Below are 25,115 nucleotides of genomic sequence, written 5' to 3'. Positions count from 1 at the left end.
ACCATGAGGGTGGGGAACAGGCTGCCCTGGGATGTGGTTGAGGCTCCATCTCTGGAGACGTTCAAGATCAGATTTGGGCAGCCTGAGCTTGTTGGAGGCTGCCTGCAAAGAGGGGTGGCCAAGGACCTTTGGAGGTCCCTTCCAACACAAACCATTCTATGTGAGGAGACCTCATCACTCTCTACAACTCCCTCAAAGGAGGTTGGAGCCAGGGAAGCTTGGTCTCTTCTCGCATGCAACAAGAGGAAATGGCCTCAGGATGCACCAGTGGAGGTTCAGGTTGAATATTAGCAACAATTTCTTCCCAGCAAGGGTCCTCAGGCTGCTCAGGGAGGTGCTGGAGTCCCCATCCCTGGAGGGGTTTAAAAGAGGCATGGCTGTGGTGCTGAGGGATAAAGTTCAGTGACAGTGGCTTAGCAGCAGTGCTGGGGTTGTGAGCTCTGGGTAGATGGTTGGGCTTGGTGATCTCATAGGTTTCTTCCAACCTCCAGGTGTTTGTCCCACAGCACTCAGGCAACTCAGCACCAGCTGCAGGAGATGGTCCTGGCCATAGCAGCTTTCAGCACATGACTGGTCACTGATTTATCTCCTCATTTCCTTGCCCCAGTGCTGGAGGAAAGGGAGATGCAGCAGAAGTGACTTCTGTCCCCTGTCTCCCCAGGGTGTGCTGGAGAGCTTCCTGGGCACAGCAGTCACTGGTGCCATCTTCTGCCTTTTTGCTGGCCAGCCACTCACCATCCTCAGCAGCACAGGACCTGTCCTTGTCTTTGAAAGGCTGCTCTTCAACTTCAGCAGGTAAGTGGAGCTGCAGGGGTGGAGGGGGGAATGCCTCCTGCTGCTGGCAGGCTGGCTGATGATGGGGAGGTGAAACATCTGCTCGTTCCTTTAGGGAGGTTGCAATCACATCAGGGATTGTCCCAGGGCACTGCTGGCTCTCCATGGGGCATCCTGGGCCAAGCCTGTCCTTGATGAGATGTTTGCAGGCACTGTGCTCTTCCTGCCCAACCTGGCTGCTAGGTTAAGTCCCATTCTGTGGTTTGCAAGGAGTTGGCTTTAGATGACACAAAAGCCACCCCAAAACCTGCTTGATTTTGGATGGTATTTTGCAAGGAGATCATTTTAGATTGCACAAAACCCATCCCAAATGCCTTGGTTTGCCAGGAGATCGTTTTAGGTCCTACACAAACCAGCCCAAACCCCTTGATTTGCCAGGAGATCATATTAGGTCCCACAGAAACCATCCCAAACCCCTTGATCTGCCAGGAGATCATTCTAGGTCCCACAGAAACCAGCCCAAACCCCTTGATTTGCCAGGAGATCATTCTAGGTCCCACAGAAACCAGCCCAAACCCCTTGATTTGCCAGGAGATCATATTAGGTCCTACAGAAATCACTTCAAACCCCTTGATTAGCCAGGAGATTGTTCTGGGTCCCACAGAAACCAGCCCAAACCCCTGGATTTGCCAGGAGGTCATTTTAGCTCCTACAGAAACCAGCCCCCAAACCCTTTGATTTGCCAGGAGATCATTCTAGGTCCCACAGAAACCAGCCCAAACCCCTTGAGTTGCCAGGAGATCATTTTAGGTCTCCCAGAAACCAGCCCAAACCCCTTGGCAGCCTCCCCCTTTTCCCCATCACAGCCTCAAGAGCTGCTGGAGCTGAGGCACCATTAAGGCTGTCTGCCCAAAGGCTGTGGTGTGGAGCAGCTCTTGGGCCATTGGTGGCTATTTTTAGAGGTGGTCTCCTGAATTATTCAGCTGAAGGTGGTTGTGTGGGTTGCAGTCAGGCAGGAGCCATGGTGGATAGGGGGGGTGGGGGTGGCTTAATTGTGTCTCCTTCCTCATTCTGTTTCATCTCCAGGGAGAGTTAGTCAGATATAATTGAGGAGATGTCATTGTGGCTTTGCTGTGAAGGCCACAGGTGGTGGAGGAGTCTTGGGAGCTGCAGAGCTTCTGCTAAGGCAGACAAGTGTGTTTACATGGGGTCTTAGAGAGGCAGTTGGGCTGGATGATCTCCAGAGGTTCCTCATCTAGGAGATCTCTAGAAGTTCCTTCCAACTCCCACCCCCCCCATACTGGAATTCTGCCACTTAAGGTACCCTGGGATGCCTCATAAGGAGTGTGAACAGCAGAATGAGGGAGGGGATTCTGTCCTTCTCCTTTGCTCTGCTGAGACTGGGGGCAGATGTGGCTGGGTTGGAGGGCAGAAGGGCTCTGCAGCGGGACCTTGACCGCCTGCACAGATGGGCAGAGTCCAATGGGATGGGGTTCAATAGTTCCAAGTGCAGGGTGCTGCACTTTGGCCACAACAACCCCATGCAGAGATACAGGCTGGGGTTGGAGTGCCTGGAGAGCAGCCAGACAGAGAGGGATCTGGGGGTGCTGATTGATACCTGCCTGAACATGAGCCAGCAGTGTGCCCAGGTGGCCAAGAGAGCCAGTGGCATCCTGGCCTGCATCAGGAATGGTGTGGTCAGCAGGAGCAGGGAGGTCATTCTGCCCCTGTACTCTGCACTGCTTAGACCACACCTTGAGTGCTGTGTTCAGTTCTGGGCCCCCCAGTTTAGGAGGGACATTGAGATGCTTGAGCGTGTCCAGAGAAGGGCGACGAGGCTGGGGAGAGGCCTTGAGCACAGCCCTACGAGGAGAGGCTGAGGGAGCTGGGATTGGTTAGCCTGGAGAAGAGGAGGCTCAGGGGAGACCTTATTGCTGTCTACAACTACCTGAGGGGAGGTTGTGGCCAGGAGGAGGTTGCTCTCTTCTCTCAGGTGGCCAGCACCAGAACGAGAGGACACAGCCTCAGGCTGTGCCAGGGGAAGTTTAGGCTGGAGGTGAGGAGAAAGTTCTTCACTGAGAGAGTCATTGGACACTGGAATGGGCTGCCCGGGGAGGTGGTGGAGTCGCCGTCCCTGGAGCTGTTCAAGGCAGGATTGGACGTGGCACTTGGTGCCATGGTCTGGCCTTGAGCTCTGTGGTAAAGTGTTGGACTTGATGATCTGTGAGGTCTCTTCCAACCCTGATGATACTGTGATACTGTGACCCCACCTGCAGCACTGCATCCAGTTCTGGTGCCCCCAGCATAAAAGGGACATAGAGCTGTTGGAGTGGGTCCAGAGGAGGCCACAGAGATTATCAGAGAGCTGGAGAACCTCTGCTGTGGGGAGAGGCTGAGGGAGCTGGGTTTGTTCAGCCTGGAGAAGAGGAAGCTCCAGGGAGACCTTAAAGCAGCCTGCCAATACCTGAAGGGACCCAGCCTGGCTTCAAGCACCTCCAGGGCACAAACCTCCACAGCCTCACTGGGCAGCCTGTTCCAGATGCCCGAGGCTGGCAGTGGGAAGTCCCAACCTGAGCCCACCTTCTCCCTGCCCCCCCAACCCCTGTGCTGTTGCAGGGACAACGACTTCGACTACCTGGAGTTCCGCCTGTGGATCGGCCTCTGGTCAGCCTTCCAGTGTCTCCTCCTGGTGGCCACCGACGCCAGCTTCCTGGTCAAGTACTTCACTCGCTTCACCGAGGAAGGCTTCTCCTCCCTCATCAGCTTCATCTTCATTTATGATGCTTTCAAGAAGATGATCAAGCTGGCAGATCATTACCCCATCAACTCCCAGTTCAAGGTGGACTACATCACGCATTACTCTTGTGCCTGTGAACCATTAGAGCCAGGTAAGAGGCTGTGGTGGTGGCTCTCTGAGTTGGCAGCCAGGAGATGCCATTTGCTTGCTTTGTTCCATCATGCTGCAGCCCAGCTAATGACCAGGGAGAGAAATCCCTATCAGTTGTCCTCAGCTTCATGTCCAGACTGAGATAAGCTAAGGGCTGAAGTTCATCCTCTGCTCCAATGGTCTAGAGCCAACCTTCTTGGGGGTCCTCATCGTTACCAGTGGAGGAACTGTCTTAGAATCATAGAATCAACCAGGTTGGAAGAGACCTCCAAGATCATCCAGTCCAACCTAGCACCCAGCCCTGGCCAATCAACCAGACCATGGCACTAAGTGCCTCAGCCAGGCTTTGCTTCAACACCTCCAGGGACAGCAACTCCACCACCTCCCTGGGCAGCCCATTCCAATGCCAATCACTCTCTCTGACAACAACTTCCTCCTAACATCCAGCCTAGACCTGCCCTGCCACAACTTCACACTGTATCCCCTTCTTCTGTTGCTGCTTGCCTGGCAGAAGAGCCCAACCCCACCTGGCTACAGCCTCCCTTCAGGGAGCTGCAGACAGCAATGAGCTCTGCCCTGAGCCTCCTCTTCTGCAGGCTGCACACCCCCAGCTCCCTCAGCCTCTCCTCACAGGGTTTGTGCTCCAGGCCCCTCCCCAGCTTCATTGCCCTTCTCTGGACACCTTCCAGCACCTCAACATCTCTCTTGAATTGAGGAGCCCAGAACTGGACACAGCACTCAAGGTGTGGCCTGAGCAGTGCTGAGTACAGGGGCAGAATAACCTCCCTTGTCCTGCTGGCCACACTGCTCCTGATGCAGGCCAGGCTGCCATTGGCTCTCTTGGCCACCTGGGCACACTGCTGGCTCATCTTCAGCCTACTAGCTATCAGTACCCCCAGGTCCCTCTCTGCCTGGCTGCTCTCAGCCACTCTGGCCCCAGCCTGTAGTGCTGCTTGGGGTTGTTGTGGCCAAAGTGCAGGATCCTGTACTTGGCCTTGTTCAATCTCATCCCATTGGCCTCTGTCCACCCATCCAGCCTGTCCAGGTCCCACTGCAGAGCTCTCCTACCTTCCAACAGCTCCACACCTGCTCCTAGCTTGGTGTCATCTGCAAACTTACTGATGCTGGACTCAATCCCCTGGTCCAGGTCATCAGTAAAGATATTGAACAGGACTGGGCCCAGCACTGATCCTTGGGGCACACCACTAGTGACAGCTGCCAACTGGATGTGGCACCATTCACCACCACTCTCTGGGCTCTGCCATCCAGCCAGTTCTTGACCCAGCACAGAGTGAATCTGTCCAAACCATGAGCTGCCAGCTTGGCTTCTTACCCTTAGAATGGGTAGGATTGGAAGGGACCCTATCAGCTGGCTGCAAGCTCTTTGCTCAGGTGAGCTGTTCAAGGCCAGGTTGGATGAGACCTTGAGCAACACTGGAACAGGTTGCCCTGGGAGGTGGTCCCTGGTGGTCTTTTAGGCCAGGCTAGATGTGGTTTTGGGCAACTTAATCTAGTGTGAGATGTTCTTGCCCATGGCAGGGGGTTAGAACTGGATGATCCCTGAGGTCCCTTCCAGCCCTGACAATGCTGTCTATGATAACCTGGGCTAGTGGGAGCTGTCCCAGCCCATGGCTGGGGGTTAGAACTGGATGATCCCTGAGGTCCCTTCTAGCCCTGACAATGCTGTCTATGATAACCTGGGCTAGTGGGAGCTGTCCCAGCCCATGGCTGGGGGTTAGAACTGGATGATCCCTGAGGTCCCTTCCAGCCCTGACAATGCTGTCTATGATAACCTGGGCTAGTGGGAGCTGTCCCAGCCCATGGCTGGGGGTTAGAACTGGATGTTCCCTGAGGTCCCTTCCAGCCCTGACAATGCTGTCTGTGATAACCTGGGCTAGTGGGAGCTGTCCCAGCCCATGGCAGGGGAGTTGGAACTGGATCCAACCCATTCTATTAATCCATGAATGAAAAAGTGTTTCAGAGAGCTTCAAAAGAATCACAGAATGGTTTGGGTTGGAAAGGGCCTCAAAGATCATCCAATTCCATGGAGAGGGACACCTCCCACTGGATGTTGTCTCCTTGCATCTCTGTGGCCCTCAGTACTGAAAGTCATTGCTCTGAGAGGTCTGAGAAGGGGCAGGAGTGCTTAGGTCACTCCTGCTATGTTTGGTGCTGTTGTGTCAAGCTCAGGAGCTGGATTTGTCCAGGGTGTTGTCCAAACATGGGTGGTTTCCATCTCCTGGAGGAGTGGAAAAGCACCAACAGTTCCTTGCTTGAGCTTGAAGGAATTCTGTCCAGCAGCTCAGCCTGGCACTGGAGTGTGGGCTGCCAGGCAGCTAAGAGCCAGCAGACCTCTAGATCTGGCAGCACAACCAGGAACAAAATCTCCCAAAGCTCAAAAGGCAAACAGAAGTTCTCTGGCTCATACCAGCTGGGAAGCTGTGGCCACTCCTTAGGATCCTGCAAACAGTGTGGAGTGAGTAAGAAACTTGGTTTGGGCTCAAAGTAAACTTGAGGTTATCTCAACATACCTGTCCAACAGGAAGAGCTTCTGGCTGCTGGTTGGCTCTGTGCAAAGGCTGCTGCCAACTGGAGCCCTGGCAACGGTGTGCTTGTGGTGCTTATGAAGTGTGGGAGCTCTGCAAGCTCTTGGATGTTGGTTTAGTTCTGCTCCATCTGAAGGGCAATTAAGGGCTTTCTTCTCTGTGTCCTGCTTTAAAGCCCTCTGCAAGGTGGCAGAGCAGAGGCAGAGCATCATCCCTGTGCTCCTGGGGGGTCTGCTCGCTCTTTTAGACTGATAGAACTGTTGAGGTTGGAAGGAGACCTTTGAGACCTTCAACCTTTGTTTTGTCACTGAGAAAAAGCAGGAAGAAAATCTTGATAGTGAGGGTGGGGAGACACTGGCACAGGTTGCCCAGGGAGGTTGTGGATGCCCCTTCCCTGAAGGTGTTCAAGGCCAGGTTGGATGAGACCTTGAGCAACCAGGGCTGGTGGGAGGTGTCCCTGCCCGTGGCAGTGGGGTTGGAACTGGATGGTCTTGAAGGTCCCTTTTGAGCCACTCTGAAACAACACTTCAGACTCAGCTCACTGGAGCAGAGACTGCAGGCAGTTTGGTGGGGTTCAGAAGGGAACTAGGGGTTAAAGTTCCCTTCCCTTCCTAGCTCCACACTCCTGGCATGCCTCTCTCTGTCCTGTCTTGCAGTCAATGGCTCCTTACTCAACGGGACCGCTGAGCTGCCCTACTCCTCTGAGCTGGTGAGTGCTCCTTGGGAGGGCAGTGCCTACATGGCCCTTGAAGGTGTCATCAGTTGCTGCTGGGCCCTGCCAGCAGGCCAGGAGTAGATCCCATGTGGCAAACCCTCATGCTGGTTCCCTCGTGTTGCCTGTGGCGCTGTGAAGCTGTGATCCAGATCCTTGTGTCCCAGGCTGCAGTGGTAGAGGTGTTGTGGCCACCATGTCTTTTGGAAGGTCCTTTTGCATCCCCTCCCTTGATTTTTCTGTAGCTGGCCTTTCCACAGTTTGCTCCCTTGGTGAGCTTTGGATGCTGAGGAGCATGGTGGGGTTGGATAGGTTTGCCTTTGGTGCAGGGGGAGAATCAGAACAACAGCTTTGAGCTGAGGAACGCAGATCCCGCTTGTCTGTGCTGCTTCTCGTGTAGTGGTCACTCCTGTGTGGCACCAAGTGGCTCAGCAGAGGGGTTCTGCTTCACCACAAGGACTGGGAAGTGGATGGTCAGCTAACCTGTGCTGTGCAGCTCTGGGTTCCACAGTGAAACTGAACCCCCACCCCATGCTTTAGTCCGGGGCAGTTGGCACTGCATGGTGTAGGTGCTGAGAACGCTTCAGAAGGACACTAAGTAACTGCAGGGTGAGCAGAAGCTGCCAGCAGGCAGCAGGGGAGCTCAAGGCTTGCTGCCAGCAAGGGCCAGGAGGGAGATTCTCTGCTGTGCAAGCAGTGCTGGTCTTGGTGCAGGAGAAGCAGGGCTGGGGTTAGTATTGCTTGCAGTGAAAGAGCAGCAGGGTGTGGGTGCAGAGGTGGCCTCAGGCTAGTCCAGCTTCTGTGTGAGGCTTCCAGCTGGAGAAAATGCAGAGCATGTCTGGCTGAGCACAGCAGAGGTCAGAGGATCTTGGTCTCCTTCCCAAAGCCCAGGATGTCCTCAGCTCCCAGGCCATGTCATCCCCTTTCCATGCTGCCTGCACACAGGGCTCTGCACTGCACCTCCCTTGGCCTCCCAGAGCTTTTCCCAGTGCCCTCTCCCCATCCATGTCCTATTTCCATGGATGTTTCTCCTCCCTCTGCAGTACAACTCCACCTTGGATTGGTCATCTCTGACAACAAAGGAGTGCTTGAAGTATGGAGGACAGCTTGTGGGCAACAACTGCCACTATGTCCCTGACATCACCCTCATGTCCTTCATCCTCTTCTTTGGCACTTACACCTGCTCCATGGCCCTGAAGAAGTTCAAGACCAGTCGCTATTTCCCAACCACTGTGAGTATCTCCTGACATCCCAGCAGCTGGGTTTGCACCCTGCCAGAGCCCAAAGGTCTGTTGGGATTGGTTCCTCTTGGTGTTGCCACACATGCAGAGGCAGGCAGGTTCTGTAGGGCAGAGAGGGTAGACTCATGGCATGGATTTGGTTGGAGAAGCCCTCCAAGGTCAGTCAGTCCAACCATCAACCCAACGCCACCATGCTGTTGAACTCTGCCCTCAAGTGCCATGGCCACAGGTTTCTTGGACACCCCCAGGGATGGGCACTCCACCACCTCCCTGGGCAGCCTCTTCCAATCCCTGACCACTCTTGCAGCAAAGAAGTTTTGCCTCCTCTCCAACCTAAACCTCCCTTGGGGCAACTTAAGGCCATTTCCTCTTCTCCTGTCACTTGTTCCTTGGGAGAAGAGCCCAACCTCACCTCACTGTAACCTCCATTCATGGAGCTGTAGAGAGCACTAAGGTCTCCTCTCAGCCTCCTCTTCTCCAGACTAAACACCCTCAGCTGCTTCTCACCAGCCCTGTTCTCCAGACCCTTCACCAGTGCTGTTGCCCTTCTTTGGACCTGCTGCAGCCTCTCAGTGTTGTGTTTGATGGACATCAGTCCCTTTGCTTTCTGTTCAGGTCAGCCTGAGCAGCCAGAAAGACAAACTGTGCTTCTCAGCCAAATCCTTAACATGCTCTAAGAGTTCAGCTCTCCTGATGTGCTCAGGGATTGGCACAGGCTGCCCAGGAAGCTGATGGAGTCCCCATCCCTGGAGGTGTTCAAGAAAGGTGTGGCCATGGCACTTGGGGACATGGTTTAATGGCCATGGTGGGCTTGGCTTGCTGGTTGGATTGGGTGATCTTGGAGGTCTCTTCCAACCTTAATGATTCTCTGATTCTATGAATAGGACAGCTTCAAGCTGGCCAGGCCCTGCAGGCAGGAGTTGTTGTGCTGGTCTGTAGCTGTGAGATCTGTCCAGAGCTGTTGTTCTCCCAGGTTTCCTGGGTTCCCATGGTTACAGATCACTTGAGCTGCATTCCAGCCTGGATGGAATTTGTTTTCTTTTCATTAAAAATGAAAGAGGTTCAACTGTACCACAGAGGAGCAGTAAACATCTCTGCAGGAGAAATCCCTGCCTGTCACACAGCCAACCCCAGGGAGCAGGTCCCTTGGAGAGAAAAAGGCTTTTGGTAGAGTTGGAAGCCACCAGCTCACACACCTGATGTGGTGACTTCAGCTGGGGAGGTAAAACAAGCAGGTGTGCACCTCAGAGGTGCCTGCAAGTTGGCTCTTGGCAGCCTGCTCTAGTTGGAGATCATAGAATCAACCAGGCTGGAAGAGGCCTCCAAGCTTATCCAGTCCAACCTATCCCCCAGCCCTATCCAGTCAACTAGACCATGTCCCTGCTGGCCACAGGAGTATGGACATGATGACCTTTGAGGGTTCCCTTCAACCCAATGCACTCTGTGAAGCTTGGTCCTGACATGTCTCTTCAGAACTAAGTCTCCACACCTAGTTGCAGGTTGTTGGCTGCTGTCAAACCAAGCTGGGGTTGCTGGTACCACCAGTGAGGCTGCCTTGAGGCATTCACCTGGGAGGCTCTTGGCAAAAGCAGTTTGCTTCTTCCTGAAGCTTGTTCTTCTGCTTCCACTTAAGCTTTAATGGTTTCCAGTGAGGTACCAGGGGATGTGTAGGCAAATGGCACCAGACATGGAATTGTTTCAGTTGGAGAAGTCCTCCAAGACCAACCAGTTCAATCATAGAATAGAATCATAGAAACAAGCAGGTTGGAAGAGACCTCCAAGATCATCCAGTCCAACCTATCCCCCAGCCCTCAGCAACCCAACACCACCGTGGCCACCAAACCACATCCCCAAGTGCCATGGCCACAGGTTTCTTGGGACACCTTCAGGGATGGAGACTCCACCACTTCCCTGGGCAGCCTCTTTCAATCCCTGACCACTCTTGCAGCAAAGAAATTTTGCCTCCTCTCCAACCTGCCCCTCCCCTGGCACAATTTGAGGCCATTGCCTCTCTGTCTGATCCTAGGGAGCAGAGACCAATCCCCACCTCGCTCCAGCTGCCTTTCAGGGACTTGTAGGGAGCAAAACGTGCTCACATGCCCAGTGCTTGCAGGACATGACAACAAGCACCTTTGCTCCTAGAGAGAAGGAAGGATGAGCTTTGATTGCCACCAGACTGAGGCCTGGAGTGTCCCAGAGGAACCAAAGCTCCCTGTGCCCATGTGCCGTGGCGCTTAGCATCTCCCCTTCTCTTTCAGGCCCGCAAGCTCATCAGTGACTTTGCCATTATCTTGTCCATTTTGATTTTCTGTGGAATAGATGCCCTGGTGGGTGTGGACACACCAAAACTCATTGTGCCAAGTGAATTCAAGGTATGTCTTTGCCAGCTTCTCTGGTGCCCTTTGCAAGAGGTTCCCTTCTCCACCCATCTTTGCTTTGACAGCCTCAAAGCAAGAGGCGGTCAGGACCATTTTACTCGGATGTGATCCTTTTTGGTGGCATCTTGGCTGGCTGATTTATGTCCTAAGTGGGTGCTTTGCCTTCTACACCCATGCTTTAAACCTTCTGTTGCTGTTCATGGCAAGGATCTCCCATGAGTGTCTCCCAGAAGCCTCACTGCTGCAGGTACCAGCCTGTGTGGGATGTCATTGCTCCTAGACCACGACTCTAACACAGGCTTTCTTGTCCTTGCCCTTAAAAGCCAACCAGTCCTGAGAGGGGTTGGTTTATCCCACCTTTTGGAGGGAACCCATGGTGGGTGTACCTGGCTGCAGCCATCCCTGCACTCCTGGTGACCATCCTCATCTTCATGGACCAGCAGATCACAGCTGTCATTGTCAACAGGAAGGAGCACAAGCTCAAGGTGAGTGTGCTTCGTGTCTCATGTGAGTGCAGAGGTGTGCTGGAGGTGGGGGAGGGCCCATGTCAGTGCTGAAGGGCCCTCAGAGAGGTCACTGCTGGTACTTAACACCAATATTTGTTCACTGGGTAGAGTTTTGGCCAGAAAAAAGGCTGATTCCCTTGAAAATCTCAAGCGTTGTGCTAAGCTCTCAAGCAAGAACACTGGGCAGGGCCCAGCTGGTGATGTCTCCTTCAGTAAGCACTTCCCAGGTGCAATTGGCTTCACCATGGTGCCAGCCTGAAGCATGCCCATGTGAGAAGCTTGGGGATTGCTCCTCCACCCTCCTTCACAAACAGGTCCCATGCCAGGAGCAGTTGGATCTAGAAGTTGGATTTCATCAAACTAGTCAGGTTCCTCTTGCCATCTAGGGAGAGGAAAGGACTTGGATCCATCCCATCCTCTCAGTGCCTGTGTGGCTAGAGCTGGAGGAAGTTTGAGCAGCCCTCCTGTGAGAGGCAGAACTTGTGTTTGAAGCCCCTTTTCAGCAGAGCTCCAAAAGCTTCTTGAAACCTTCACAATGTTTTGATCTTTCCTTGCAAGAGCTTCAGGCTCAAAGTGGAGGTGTTTGAGAAGGGCAAAGAAAACTTGGGTTGGTTAGATTTGGGGGTGCCAGAACCATCAGAGAACCCCACCTGTGGTGGGTATGGGCAAGGATAGCTGAAGTTTGACAGCTTGTCTTGGAAGCAAGAGTGGTGTAAGCATTGTCTCCTGCACCTTGCTGCAGCTGCAGTAGCATGGTAGCAGTCTTGGTCTGCCTTCGTGGAGGGCTGGATGAAGTTCACTTCAGAATCTACCAGCCCTGACTTTAGAGGTGGTTTTGCCTTGGTAGTTCTGCAAGACTTGGCCATTTTAGAGGACTAGGAGAGGAAAGAGAGTGCACCTCAATCCTTGGAGATAATGCCCTTGGCTTGCCTGCTGGCTTCTCCATCTGGCATGCTCTGGCCAGCAGAGCATGTCAGAAAGTGGCTCCCCAGACTCTGCTTCTCTGGACAAACTCATCCCAGGCTCAAGTCCAGCTGACTCAAACCTCTTTTCTTGCATCAAATAAATCTCAACATCTATTGCAGCAAACCCAGAGGAGGGCCACAAGAACAAGGGGACACAGTGTGAAGTTGTGGCAGGAGAGGTCTAGGCTGGATGTTAGGAGGAAGTTCTTTGCAGAGAGAGTGATTGGCATTGGAATGGGCTGCCCAGGGAGGTGGTGGAGTTGCTGTGCCTGGAGGTGTTGAAGCAGAGCCTGGCTGAGGCACTTAATGCCATGGTCTGGTTGACTGGCCAGGGCTGGGTGCTAGGTTGACCTGGCTGAGCTTGGAGCTCTCTTCCAGCCTGTTTGATTCTATGATCCATGGCTGGTGCACCTCTGCTGTGAGGACAGGCTTGGGGGGAGCTGGGGTTGAGAACAAAACCCTGGGAGGGCCTTGGAGCTGCCTTCCAAAGTCCCTCTGGTGCTGGCAAACCCCTCTGACTTCATTTATCACACAAGATGACCACCACCAGCAGAACAAGGTCTCTTTGTGTCACACCCAGTGGCTGCTAGCCCTTCTGAATAAAGTTTTGGGGGTGCCAGAACCATCACAGAACCCCACCTACTATGGCTATGGCCAAAAATGGTCCAGGTCTGACAGTGGCTGGGCAATAGAAGCAATAAGCTGGAGAGGTTTGGGCCACAGCAAGGGCATAGCCTGAGCTGGATGTTATTTGAAGGAGCTTTTCCAAGCAGGGGGACAGGAGAGCCTGGGCTGGAGGCATGTTTTTAGAATAAACTCTGCAGCCCAGTGCTGTGCAGGTTCTTCATGCCTGGATGGGATTCTTTTTTCCTCCCTCCCCCTCCTCCTTTCCCTGTGTGGTTCATTTTGATTGGAAAAACATGAAATTCCTGGGAAAGAAGCCTCTCCCTTCCTGCTAGCAGGGCATGGTTCAAGTGGGCTGACCCTGAGAGTGAAGACTCCCTTACATCGTGGGCAGTGCTGGGTTGTTCTTCAGAGGTGCATGGAATGGGTTGGGTTGGAAGAGACCTTCAAGGTCATTCAGATCCAACCCCCTGCTGTGGGCAGGGACACCTCCCACCAGCCCTGGTTGCTCAAGGCCTCATCCAGCCTGGCCTTGAACACCTCCAGGGAGGAGGCATCCACAACCTGTGCCAGTGTCTCCCCACCCTCACTGTCAAGAATTTCTTCCTCCTCTGCAGTCTCAGTCTCTCCTCTCCCAGCTCAAAGCCATTGTCCCCCTGTGCTGTCACTCCCAGCCCCTGTCAGAAGTCCCTCCCCAGCTCTCCTGCAGTCCCTTCAGGTATTGGAAGGCTGCTCCAACCTCCCTGGGCAAGCTCTTTCAGTATCTCCCCACCCTCACTGTCAAAACCTGCTTCTTAGATACTTTGAGAGGTGTTGGAAGTGTGAGTGGAGCTTTCCTTGAAGAGAAGGAGGATGTTTCAATTCCTAGTGTGACTGTGGACATTTAGGTCCATCCTGACCCCAATCTGGAGAAGAGAGGGAAGGAAATGGTTAAGATTGGTTGTGCAGAGGGTGCTGGTGGTGGTCTCACAGGGCTGCTTTACAAAGAACCCCCATCAGAACATCACTTTTGCCTTCTGGAGCTGGGCAGATCTGTTGATCCGAAGCCTTGGACAACCAAGTCTAGTTGAGAGGTGTCCTTGCCCAGGGCAGGGAAGGGGTTGGAGTGGGTGATCATGGAATCACAAAATCAAGCAGGTGGGAAGAGACCTCCAAGCTCAGCCAGGCCAACCTAGCACCCAGCCCTGGCCAATCAACCAGACCATGGCACTAAGTGCCTCAGCCAGGCTTGGCTTCAACACCTCCAGGCACAGCAACTCCACCACCTCCCTGGGCAGCCCATTCCAATGCCAATCACTCTCTGCCAACAACTTCCTCCTAACATCCATCCTAGACCTCCCCCAGCACAAATTGAGGCTGTCTCCCCTTGTTCTCTTGCTGCTTGCTTGGCAGAAGAGCCCAACCCCACCTGGCTACAGCCTCCCTTCAGGGAGTTGCAGCCAGCAATGATCCCTGAAGTCCCTTCCAACCTAAACCATGGTTCTGTTGTGTCCCTGCCCATGGCAGGGGGTTGGAATTGGTCTTTAAGGTCCCTTCCAACCCAGTCTGTGACTCAATACTGTGTCCACATTTTCTTTGGGGGAAGACTCATTGCCATGGGCTCAGCTTCAGGTCCATCTCTTGGTCTCAGTGAAGCAGACCAAGCATTTCCTTCATCTCTGGGAGGATGCAGGCACTGTTCTTCCCCCATGAAGAGAAGGTCAAGAGAAGGGTCGGGGGGGGGGGTGTTTTGGCTGCTAAAGCATTGGCAAGGTGTCACTGAGTGGCCAGCCCACCACTGCTGGCCAGCCAAGGAAAGCAGCACGTGTGGGAGGAGCACAGTGAGGGCTATTCAAGACAAGCTGAAGCTGCTTTCCCTGCTGGGTCACCAAGAGGTCCAGATCCTTTGTTCTGTCCAATAAAATCAAACAGAGCAGGAAGAAAAGGTGAATTTTCTCTGCAATACCAAACCTGAGGGATTTGTCTGCTGTGCCTCTGAAGGTCTCTGTCTTTTGGTGGCTCTTTTGTTTCTTCACCTCTTCTCTGGGCACTTGGTGGGTTTCCTGTGGTGGTTCATTGAAGAATTTACACCCCAGAAGATCAGAGGTCTTCTAAAAGGACTGAAGAAAGAGGACATCTGTGCCCTTGCCATAGTGTATGCACCCATCAGAACCCATCAGCTGTCCTTGTTGCTCTCCTCATGAGAGCCTGAGGTGCTGAGGAGGTGCCTCCAGCACCATACAGGACCAGCAGGGCTTAAACCACTTGTGAAGTCCCATCTGTGAGATCCCACAAGTGCTTTATCCCCTCCACAGAGGAGGTCAGATCTGGCTCTGAGGCAGCCATGGGCAAAGGTGACCTTTGGGCAGGCACAATGTTCCTGGCAGGTTGCTTTCAGGTAGGCTTCACCAGGTCCTTACTTCTTGTCCCTGTGTTGGCTCACTGGAAAATGGGCCCAGATCATAAAAGCAGGACACTGTAATGAGGCTTCATAGATTCATGGCATGGATTGGGTTGGAAAGGACCTTCAAGGTCATCCAATTCCAGCCCTTCCCTGCCATGGGCAAGGACACCTCTCACCAGCCCAGGTTGCTCAAGGCCTTATCCAGCCTGGCCTTGAACACCTCCCAGGGAGGATGCATCCACAGCCTCCCTGGGCAACCTGTTTCAGGCCTGGAGAAGAGGTCTGGTGAAGAGCAGCTTGGAGAAGACACTTTGGCACCAAAAAAAGTGTAGATCCTCTTATTCCTACCTACACTTCTATGAGGAGCAGCTGAGGGAACTGGGGGTGTTCAGCATGGAGAAGAGGAGGCTGAGGGGAGAGCTCATTGCTCTCTACAGCTGCCTGAAAGAGCCTTAGGTTGGGGATGAGGAACAGTTTCTTTAGTGCAAGAGCAGTCAGGGATTGGAAGAGGCTGCCCAGGGAGGTGGTGGAGTCCCCATCCCTGGAGCTGTTCAAGAATGGTGTGGCCATGGCACTTGGGGACAAGGTCTGATGGCCATGATGGTGTTGAGATGATGGTTGGACTGGATGATCCTAGAGGGCATTCCCACCAAAACAATCCTAGGATTCTGTGCCATCTCTTTTGGTGGAGGTGTAGCTCTCTGACCATCTTTGACTCATCATCTGCTGTGCTGAGTACCTTGGAGAGGTCGCGAGGCTTGGCACCCTGGCTTGTACCACCTCAGCCTTACAGTGGGCACAAGCAGCTTGGCCTTCTTCAAACCTGCTCTTCTCCTATGCTTCCAGACCTGGACCCCTCACCCATTCTCCCTGATGGAACTGCTCCTCCATCCTTTAAGGAGCGCTGTGTCCTATTCTGGGTCTTCTCCAGATGGTTTTTGTTGTCCAGGAGATTTGGTAGAAGGAATTGCTGCTTGTTTGGAGTCACCATGCCTGGAGGTGTTTAAAGGGAGACTGGATGAGGCAATTAGTGCCATAGTTTAGTTAATTAGAAGATGCTGGATGATAGGTTGGACTCTGTGATCTCAAAGGTCTTTTCCAACCTGCTTAATTCTGCGATTCCTCAAATCACCTTTCCCTTTGGTGTGCCTCAACCTTCAGGCTGGAGGTGTTTAGGCTGAAGGTTGTCTGTCTTCCTTCACAGAAAGGTGCTGGCTACCATCTGGATCTGTTCTGGGTGGCCATTCTGATGATTGTGTGCTCCTTCATGGGCCTGCCCTGGTACGTGGCCGCCACCGTCATCTCCATCGCTCACATTGACAGCTTGAAGATGGAGACAGAAACTTCAGCCCCTGGAGAGCAGCCCAAGTTTTTGGGAGTGAGGTATGTCCAGCCAGAAAGACCTTAACTGCCATGGGATGCCCAGGGAGGTGGTGGAGTCCTCAACCATGGAGGTGTTCAAGAAAGGTGTGGCCATGGCACTTGGGGACAGGGTTTGGTGGCCATGGTGGTGCTGGGTGGATGGTTGGCCTGAATGATCTTTAAAGGTCCCTTCCAACTGAAACAGTTCTGTGATTCTATGAAGTCTGGAGACATTCCAGACCCATCTGGGTGTGTTCTTGTGTGACCTTCTCTGGGTGACTTTGCCTTGGCAGTGGAGTGGGACTGGATGATCTCCAGAAGTCCCCTTCCAGCCCCCTGCTGCTCTGTGATTCTGTAAAGGGAGGAAACTTCCCACCAGAGCTTAGAGCAGTCCTTGGTGCTTTGAGCATTCATGTTGAGGTCACCTCCAAACACACAAAGCTTTACAGAGCAAGCTCTGGTGGCCATGGGACACCAGAAAGTTCTCCTGGAGAATTTCCTGCTGCTCTCTTCATATTTATGAGCTTGGGCAGCACAGGTGTTTGGTAATTCCTTGGACAAATCCCCTTGTAGCTCCTCAAAAGTTTATTTAGCCAGGTCAGAGAGGGTTTCCCAGGGCTGGAGGAGATCATTTACTGCAGCTTGCTGTATCCATGGAAATTGGGGATTTGTCAGCAAACAGAGTGGTAAAAAATGAAACCTGTCAGGCCTGGAGCAATCATCTTGACTCTACCAAGCCATTCTTCTTTGCCTGCCTTAATTAACTGCTGTGAAGTGCCTTCAGCAAGGGCAATCAGACCACTTGCTTAGGTGATGAAGTGGAAGTGTAATGACCTAACTCTGAGTGCTCTGAAAGATTCCTGGCTAAAGTGTTTTGGGATGTAGGGAGCAGCTGTGGGTGCTGAGGGAGACCCCTGGACCATTAATCCACGCCACTGGGGGGCTCTGAGGAGGGCTTGGAATGCACAACTGACCTACAAGTGGGGAGTTGGTGACTCCTGACTTCTTTGCATGCTGTGAGCCCTACCATGCAGCACAGTGGGCTGGCTGGTCAAAGCTTCACACAGTCATTTTGGTTGGAAGAGACCTCTGAGATCATCCAGTCCAACCCAGGTCACCACCCTCAGCACCACATCTAGAATCAGAGAATTGTTTGGGTTGGAAATGCCCTCTAAGGTTGTGGAGTCTCCAACCATCAACCCAGCACCACCATGACCACTAAACCATAGCTTTGAAACCCTTCCTGGGAGGAGGACTCCACTACTGCCCTGGGCAGCCTGGTCCAGGGCTTGCAAACTTTGTGGGGAAGAAATTGTTCCTCATGTCCAACCTAAACCTCCCCTGGGGCAACCTGGGGGCACCTCCTTTCAACCTGGGAGATGAGACCAACACCCACCTTGTTCCAGCCTCCTTTCAGAGAGTTGTAGAGAGCCAGAAGGTGTCCCCTGAAGAAAACCCCAAAGCTGCTTGTGATGTTGAAGGTGTAAATCCTTCTCTGTTGACCCACAAAGGGCAGACTTAAGGCAGCAAACCCAACCTGGTCTGGTGTTGGAAGTGAGAGGTGTGTCAGGCTTCATCCAGGCATCTGGTGGCTGCCAAAAATGAGTTGCCAGGCTCAATGCTGTTGGTTTGACAGCTGAAGCCACCCTGCTTCACCCACTGATGTTGTTTCAGGGAGCAGAGAGTCACTGGGATTATCGTCTTCATCCTGACCGGCGTGTCTGTCTTCATGGCCCCCATCCTGAAGGTAAGGACTTCATCATCATCATCACTTTCTGCTCCCAGCCAAAGCAAGGCCACAGCAGCTGCCAGGCTGCTTTGCTGCTGCTGAAAGACCTCAGTGTGGGAAAGGAGATGCTGAGAATTTCTGCTGCTGTCTCCTTGTGTTCTGGAAGCTTAAACGCAGACCTCTTGGAAGCTAAAAATGACCTTGTCCTGGTGTGCTCGGTGGTGACAGTGGCAGAAGTGGGGGCTGGTGGCCGTGGGGGATGAGTTTTGGGTTTTTTTTTTTCCCCTTTAAGACTTTTCTGCCATCTTTGCATTGTTTCCTTTTATTTTGCACTCTTCTGCTTCTGCTGTGCCTGTGTTTGATGGATGGTTGAGGATAAAGCTCCTCTCTCCCTTCTGTTCTGCTGTGCTCATGTTTCATGGATACCACACTGTGGATAAAGCTTGAGAGCTGCCCTCTGCTGTTCTGCTGTGCTCATGTTCATGGGTCCTACACTGCATAAAGCTTGAGAGCTTCTCTCTTCTGTTCTGCTCTGCCCATATTTCATGGTTAGTACACTGTGGAGAAAGCTTGAGAGCTTCTCTCTTCTCTTCTGCTGTGCCCATACTTCATGGATACTACACTGCATAAAGCTTGAGAGCTTCTCTCTTCTATTCTTCTGTGCCCATACTTCATGGTTACTACACTGTATAAAGCTTGAGAGCTTCTCTCTTCTATTCTTCTGTGCCCATACTTCATGGTTACTACACTGTGGATAAAGCTTGAGAGCTTCTCTCTCCTGTCCTGCTCTGCCCACATTCACGGATACTACACTGTGGATAAAGCTTGAGAGCTTCTCTCTTCTATTCTGCTCTGCCCACATTCATGGTTGCTACACTGTGGATAAAGCTTGAGAGCTTCCCTCTTCTGTTCTGCTCTGCCCATGCTTCATGTTCTGTGGCTACATGCCAACAAACTGCAGGTCCTGGAAAATCCCTTCCTACCTAGAAGAAATGATAGATCAGCAGCACATCTGGCCAGAGCTTTGGCTAAACTCAGGGGAAAACTAATTCAGGAGATGAAGAAATCAAATTGAGTTGTGCTGCTGCCTTCAGAAGCACGTTGCCTGTGCTGCTGAGCTGGGCATGGCTCCTGGCTGAAAGGGCAGTGCTGTTTTAGGAGTGGAAATGTGATTGTTGTGCTGGCTAAAGCCATGGGGACGTGGCCCAACGCCACCAGCTGCAGGCTCTGCTCCTTGCCACCAGTTCTGGGTGTTTTCCTTCATCAACCCCCCTCCTCTCAGCAGCACCAAATGAGCAAGCACCCAGCAGAGAGCTTCAGGTGTGTGTGGGATGTGTGCACACTCAGATGGATGCAAAGAGACTTTAACACCTGCATCTTCATCTCTTCACCTGCACCTTCCACCCAGCAGCTCTCCAGCCTGGCCAACCACCCTTCCCTAAGCCACCAGCAGGCTCTCAAGCTTTACCCACAACGTATTGCCCTTCTCTGGGTGTGCTCCAGCAGATGGGAGCCTGGCAGCTCTCTACAGAAGAGGAGGAGGTGGCTTCCCAAAGCCACTGTGTCCCTGTCCTGGGTCTCTGAGGCTGTTTTTGCAGCTAGGAAATGTTTGTGTCTCGGTAACCGTTTCCTGCCCTGCACTAACAGGCATTTTCGTGCCTGGTGGGACTCACCTTGTTCAGTGTGACCTTTCCTTGCAAGCTCTCTCTTCCTCTGTCCCACTGGGCTCTATTATTTCCTCTGCTGTTGCTTCATTCATCAGCCCCTGGCCTGTGCTTCCCCCAGCGTGAGGAAGATGCTGGCGGGAGGACGCCTGAGGATAAAGCGGCACGCTCCTGGCCCACGTGCCAGCAAGGACCTGGCAGCTTGTCAGGACCTTTCACAAACTCTGGTGGCAAGGTCTCCTGCTCCAGAGAGCTGCTCTGCTCGTGCTCTGCAGAACAGCAAAGCCTCCTCCTGCCAGCAGCAGCTTCGGCGCCGACAAACCCAAAGTCAACAAGCAGGCAAGCTGCAGGATCGTCTCATGATGCTCTGGGGGGCTTGGGGTGGTGGTGCTGGTCTGCACTGGCACTGATGTTCCTGCTCACTTAGGGCAGGTCTCCACAATGAAAGGCACTTTCCTATCAGTACATAGACACAGGGGCACCTTTAGCATCATCCGGCCTGACCTTTAGCTCAGCACTGCCAGGTCATCACCAACTCGTGACCCTCAGCACCACATCTACAGGGCTTTGGAATCCCTCCAGGGACAGAGGCTCCACGACTGCCCTGGACAGCCTGGGCCAGGCTCTGACAACCCTTTCCATGGAGAAGTAGTTCCTCCTGTCCAGCCTAAACCTCCCCTGGGGCAACTTGAGGCCATTTCCTCTTCTCCTATCACTTGTTCCCTGGGAGAAGAGACTAACCCCATCTCACTGCAACCTCCTCTCAGGGAGCTGTAGGGAGCAATGAGGTCTCCCTCAGCCTCCTCTTCTCCACACTAAGCAACCCCAGCTCCCTCAGTTGCTCCTCACCAGCCCTGTCCTCCCTGTTCTTCCCCAGCTTTGTTGCCCTTCTCTGGACCTGCTCCAGCCCCTCAATATCCTTGTTGGAGTGAGTGGCCCAAAACTGACCCAAGGATTCAAGGTGTGGCCTTACCAGTGCCCAGCACAGAGGCACAATCATTGCCACACTCCTGCTGATCTGGGCCAGGATGCTGGTGGCTTTCCTGCCCACCTGGGCACACTGCTGGCTTATCTTCACCTGCTGCCAACCAGCACCCCCTGGTCCTTTCCTGCCACGCTGCTCCCCGGCGCTGCTGGGGTTGGTGTGAGCCGAGGGCAGCAGAGAAACGCAGTGGAAGGAGGAGTTGGAAATCCAGGATGAGTCAGGAAAGGGAAGGCAGGAACTTGGGCAGGGCAGCACAGGGCTTTGGTGCCCCTGTGGCCCAGGTGAAAGGCTCCAAGCCTCCAGAGCTAGGAAGGAGAAATGTTGCAGTGGGAAGGTGTCATGTTTGCATTAAGCTTCCTTTTATTTTGCACTCTTCTGCTTCTGCTGTGCCTGTGTTTGATGGATGGTTGAGGGTAAAGCTCCTCTCTCCCTTCTGTTCTTCTGCTGTGCTCATGTTTCATGGATCCTACACTGCATAAAGCTTGAGAGCTTCTCTCTTCTGTTCTGCTCTGCCCATATTTCATGGTTGCTACACTGGATAAAGCTTGAGAGCTTCTCTCTCTCCTGTCCTTCTGCTCTGCCCATATTTCATGGATACTACACTGTGGAGAAAGCTTGAGAGCTTTTCTCTCTTCTGTTCTGCTCTGCTCATGTTTCATGGATATACCACACTGTGGATAAAGCTTGAGAGCTTCTCTTTCTCTCCTGTTCTGCTCTACCCATATTTCATGGATACCACACTGTGGATAAAGCTTGAGAGCTTCTCTCTTCTGTTCTGCTGTGCCCATACTTCATGGATACTACACTGCATAAAGCTTGAGAGCTTCTCTCTTCTGTTCTGCTCTGCCCATATTTCATGGATACTACACTGCAGAAAGCTTGAGAGCTTCTCTCTTCTGTTCTGCTCTGCCCATACTTCATGGATACTACACTGCATAAAGCTTGAGAGCTTCTCTCTTCTGTTCTGCTCTGCCCATACTTCATGGATACTACACTGTGGATAGAGCTTGGGAGCTTCTCTCTCTTGTTCTGCTGTGCCCATATTTCATGGATACTACACTGTGCATAAAGCTTGGGAGCTTCTCTCTCTCCTGTCCTTCTGCTCTGCCCACATTGATGGTTGCTACACTGTGGATAAAGCTGGAGAGCTTCCCCAGCGCCGCGGGGGTTGCAGGTCGGACGCAGAGGCTGCTCCAGCAGCAGGGCTGCGGAGCCTTGGCTGAGCTGCGGCTGCCCTTCAGTGGCAGCCACTCGTCACTGCACCGAGCTGGCCTTTGGGGACACAGCTCTTGCCGTCCTTCTGCCTCCGAGCAGCCGCACAAAGGCCCTTGTTCAGCTCCCGTGGGTGGTCCGGGCTGAGTTTTGCCTGCCCCCGTCACGCCGCGCTGCCTGCACGCAGCTTTTAGCATCCTCCCCTCCTGGCAGCTTCGCGGTGGCTTTGGCAGTCGGGAAGAGCTTTGTGCTTCAGGGCGGAGGGGCAGATGCTGCTGGGAAGCATAGAATCACAGAGTCAACCAGGTTGGAAGAGACCTCCAAGCTCATCCAGTCCAGCCTAGCACCCAGCCCTAGCCAATCAACCAGACCATGGCACTAAGTGTCTTATCCAGGCTTGGCTTCAACACCTCCAGGGATGGTGCCTCCACCACCTCCCTGGGCAGCCCATTCCAATGCCAATCACTCTCTCTGACAACAATTTCCTCCTAACATCCAGCCTAGACCTCCCCTGGCACAACTTCACACTGTGTCCCCTTGTTCTGTTGCTGCTTGCCTGGCAGAAGAGACCAACCCCACCTGGCTACAGCCTCCCTTCAGGGAGTTCTGGACAGCAATGAGCTCTGCCCTGAGCCTCCTCTTCTGCAGGCTGCACACCCCCAGCTCCCTCAGCCTCTCCTCACAGGGCTGTGCTCCAGGCCCCTCCCCAGCTTTGTTGCCCTTCTCTGGACATGTTCCAGTACCTCAACATCTTTCTTGAATTAAGAGGCCCAGAACTGGACACAGTACTCAAGGTGTCCCAGTGAAGGAGGGCAGCTGAGGGCTTGTTTGGCCCCTGCCCTGCTCCCCCTCCCTCCAGTGATGGCACAGATGTCCTCGCAGCTCTCACAGCCCAGCAGAAGGCTTGCTTGCCTTGTGCTTCCACACTGCCCACTCAGAGAGGCACTTTGAGTCCCTCGTGGGCCAGGAACGATGTCACCACAGGTGCCTGTGGCTCGTTGTGTGTGTGTGTGGGCAGCTCCCTCACTGAGTTTGTGCTGCTCTTCCTCCTGCAGTTCATCCCCATGCCGGTGCTCTACGGTGTCTTCCTCTACATGGGCGTCGCTTCCCTCAACGGTGTGCAGGTGAGTGCCCACAAGCTGGCAACCATTAACCAGCACAGGGTTTCCTTCAAAACCTCCCCCAACCCCCCCTCAGCTTTCCCTGACTATCACAGAATGGTTTTAGTAGGAAAAGACCTTTAAGATTATCCAGTCCAGCCGCTGCCAGGTCGCCACTACGCCATGTCCCTCAGCACCGCATCTCTCTGGCTTGGAAAGCCCTCCAGGGATGGGAGCTCCACCACTGGGCTAGCAGCATGGACCAGGGGTTGACAAGCCTTTGGGGAAAGAAATTGTCCCTCATGTCCAACCTAACCCTCCCCTGGGGCAACTTGAGGCCGTTTCCTCTTCTCCCATCACTTGTTCCCTGGGAGAAGAACCCAACCATCACCTGGCTCCAACCTCCTCTTGAGAAGTCTTAGAGAGTACCAAGGTCTCCCCTCAGCCTCCTCTTCTCCACACTAAACACCCCCAGCTCCCTCAGCTGCTCCTCCCCAGCCCTGTTCTCCAGACCTTTCAGAGCTTTGTTGCCCTTCTCTGGACCTGCTCCAGCCCCTCAATGTCCTTCTTGGAGTGAGGGGCTCAAAACTGACCCCAGGATTCAAGGTGTGGCCTCATCAGTGCCCAGTAGAGGGACACAATCACTTCCCTACTCCTGCTGACCACACCATTGCTGATCCAGGCCAGGATGCTGGTGGCACCTTTTTGGCCACCTGGGCACACTGCTGGTTCATCTTCAACTGCTGTTGATCAACTTCCCCAGGTCCTTTTCCACCGGGCAGTTTCCAGCTCCTGGAGCACTGCCTGGGGTTGTTGTGCCCCCTTCTCCTTCCCCAGCTCTGCAAGAAGCCTCAGGGAGGGTGACCACTGTTGACAAACACTGCCTCTGGCTGGCTGCCCCCAGATGGAGACCAAAGGGCAGCAGTCTGCTCAGCAGGCCAGCAGCCAAGGCTGGTCCCTGCACATAGTGGGGGAGCTTTGGCTTGCCCCAGGGTCCATCATCCTCCCACCTAGCTCAGGACCACAGCTTGCAGAGACCCCAGACTTGCTCCTGGGCTGGCTTGGGGCAGCTGCCAGAGAGGGAAGGAAGAGAAGGGGAGGTGACTGGTGGCAGCAAGGTCACTGCACCACGCTGAGGAGGAGGAATGCTGCTGCTTGCCAGGGAGGGGAAGCCAAGCCCCTTGGCTGGAGGCTGAGGAGCCCTTACGTAAGGAGCCTTTCTCCCAGCACAGAGCCTCTGCCTGGCCCCAGGAAGCTGGGCTTGTGCTTTCTGGCACCCCCTTAATTGTGGCCTCTCTTCAGTTGTGCTCTGATGGGCAGAGGCTGCCTGGCCCTGAGCACCATGAGAACTTCCTCAGCTGTTCTTTCAAACCTTCCCAGCTTGCATTCACTGGGGAGGGGGGTGTGTGTGTGGTGTTTGGTCTCAGCAGCAGGCAGCAAGCCCACCTTTGGCCAGGGGACAAGGAGGAGGTTGTCCTGTTCAGCAGCAGGCAGCAAGCCCACCTTTGGCCAGGGGACAAGGAGGAGGTTGTCCTGTTCAGCCCAGGGGTTGGTTCTGCTGGAGGGCATTTCCCCTCCTTCCCAGCCCAGGTGGTCAGAGCCCTGGGCAGCTTGTTTTCCTCAGGGTAAAGGATGTTTTTCACTCCCAAATCGACATTCTGGGCAAAGTCTCATGCCATCCATGCCAGCAGAAGGGATGCTGCTAGAAAAGCTGCCTGTTGTTCCCACCCCTCAGTTGGGTGCCTTTCTGTTCACTGGTAATGTGATGTCTGCCCTCACCTCTGGAGAGTTCTGCATCCAGTTTGGGGAAAAGAAAGCATTTTCTTAAGCTGCTGAATGTCTTCCCTTGGCTGGAACAGGGCAGGGGAGGGTGGCAGAAGTGACCCAAGGTTTGATGCTGGCCATAGCTTCAGTATTCATCTTGTTGTCTGTGTTTTGGGGATGATGGACTCTGTGAGCTCAAAGGTCTCTTCCAACCTCAACAGTTCTGTGATTCAATGGTTCTATGAAGTGATCCCTCCAAGAGGAAATTGTGTCCACAGCAAAT

At 53.6% G+C, this 25,115-nt stretch overlaps 1 protein-coding gene across 3 annotated transcripts in view; it reads left to right on the top strand.

The window, feature by feature from the left end:
- SLC4A4 (solute carrier family 4 member 4) overlaps positions 1-25,115 on the top strand; it is a 227,964-nt gene that overhangs the window by 188,684 nt on the left and 14,165 nt on the right. For all 3 annotated transcript variants that reach the window (XM_064149691.1, XM_064149690.1, XM_064149689.1), the window contains 9 exons: positions 662-795; positions 3,391-3,662; positions 6,864-6,916; positions 7,963-8,151; positions 10,419-10,532; positions 10,862-11,023; positions 16,221-16,399; positions 18,053-18,125; positions 23,024-23,092. In XM_064149691.1, the coding sequence (XP_064005761.1) occupies positions 662-795; positions 3,391-3,662; positions 6,864-6,916; positions 7,963-8,151; positions 10,419-10,532; positions 10,862-11,023; positions 16,221-16,399; positions 18,053-18,125; positions 23,024-23,092 (1,245 nt within the window). The remainder of the gene's footprint in view (positions 1-661; positions 796-3,390; positions 3,663-6,863; positions 6,917-7,962; positions 8,152-10,418; positions 10,533-10,861; positions 11,024-16,220; positions 16,400-18,052; positions 18,126-23,023; positions 23,093-25,115) is intronic.

The sequence above is a fragment of the Pogoniulus pusillus genome, chromosome 10 (assembly GCF_015220805.1).
Source record: "Pogoniulus pusillus isolate bPogPus1 chromosome 10, bPogPus1.pri, whole genome shotgun sequence".
NCBI lineage: Eukaryota > Metazoa > Chordata > Aves > Piciformes > Lybiidae > Pogoniulus > Pogoniulus pusillus.
This window is presented reverse-complemented; position numbering and strand designations above follow the sequence as displayed.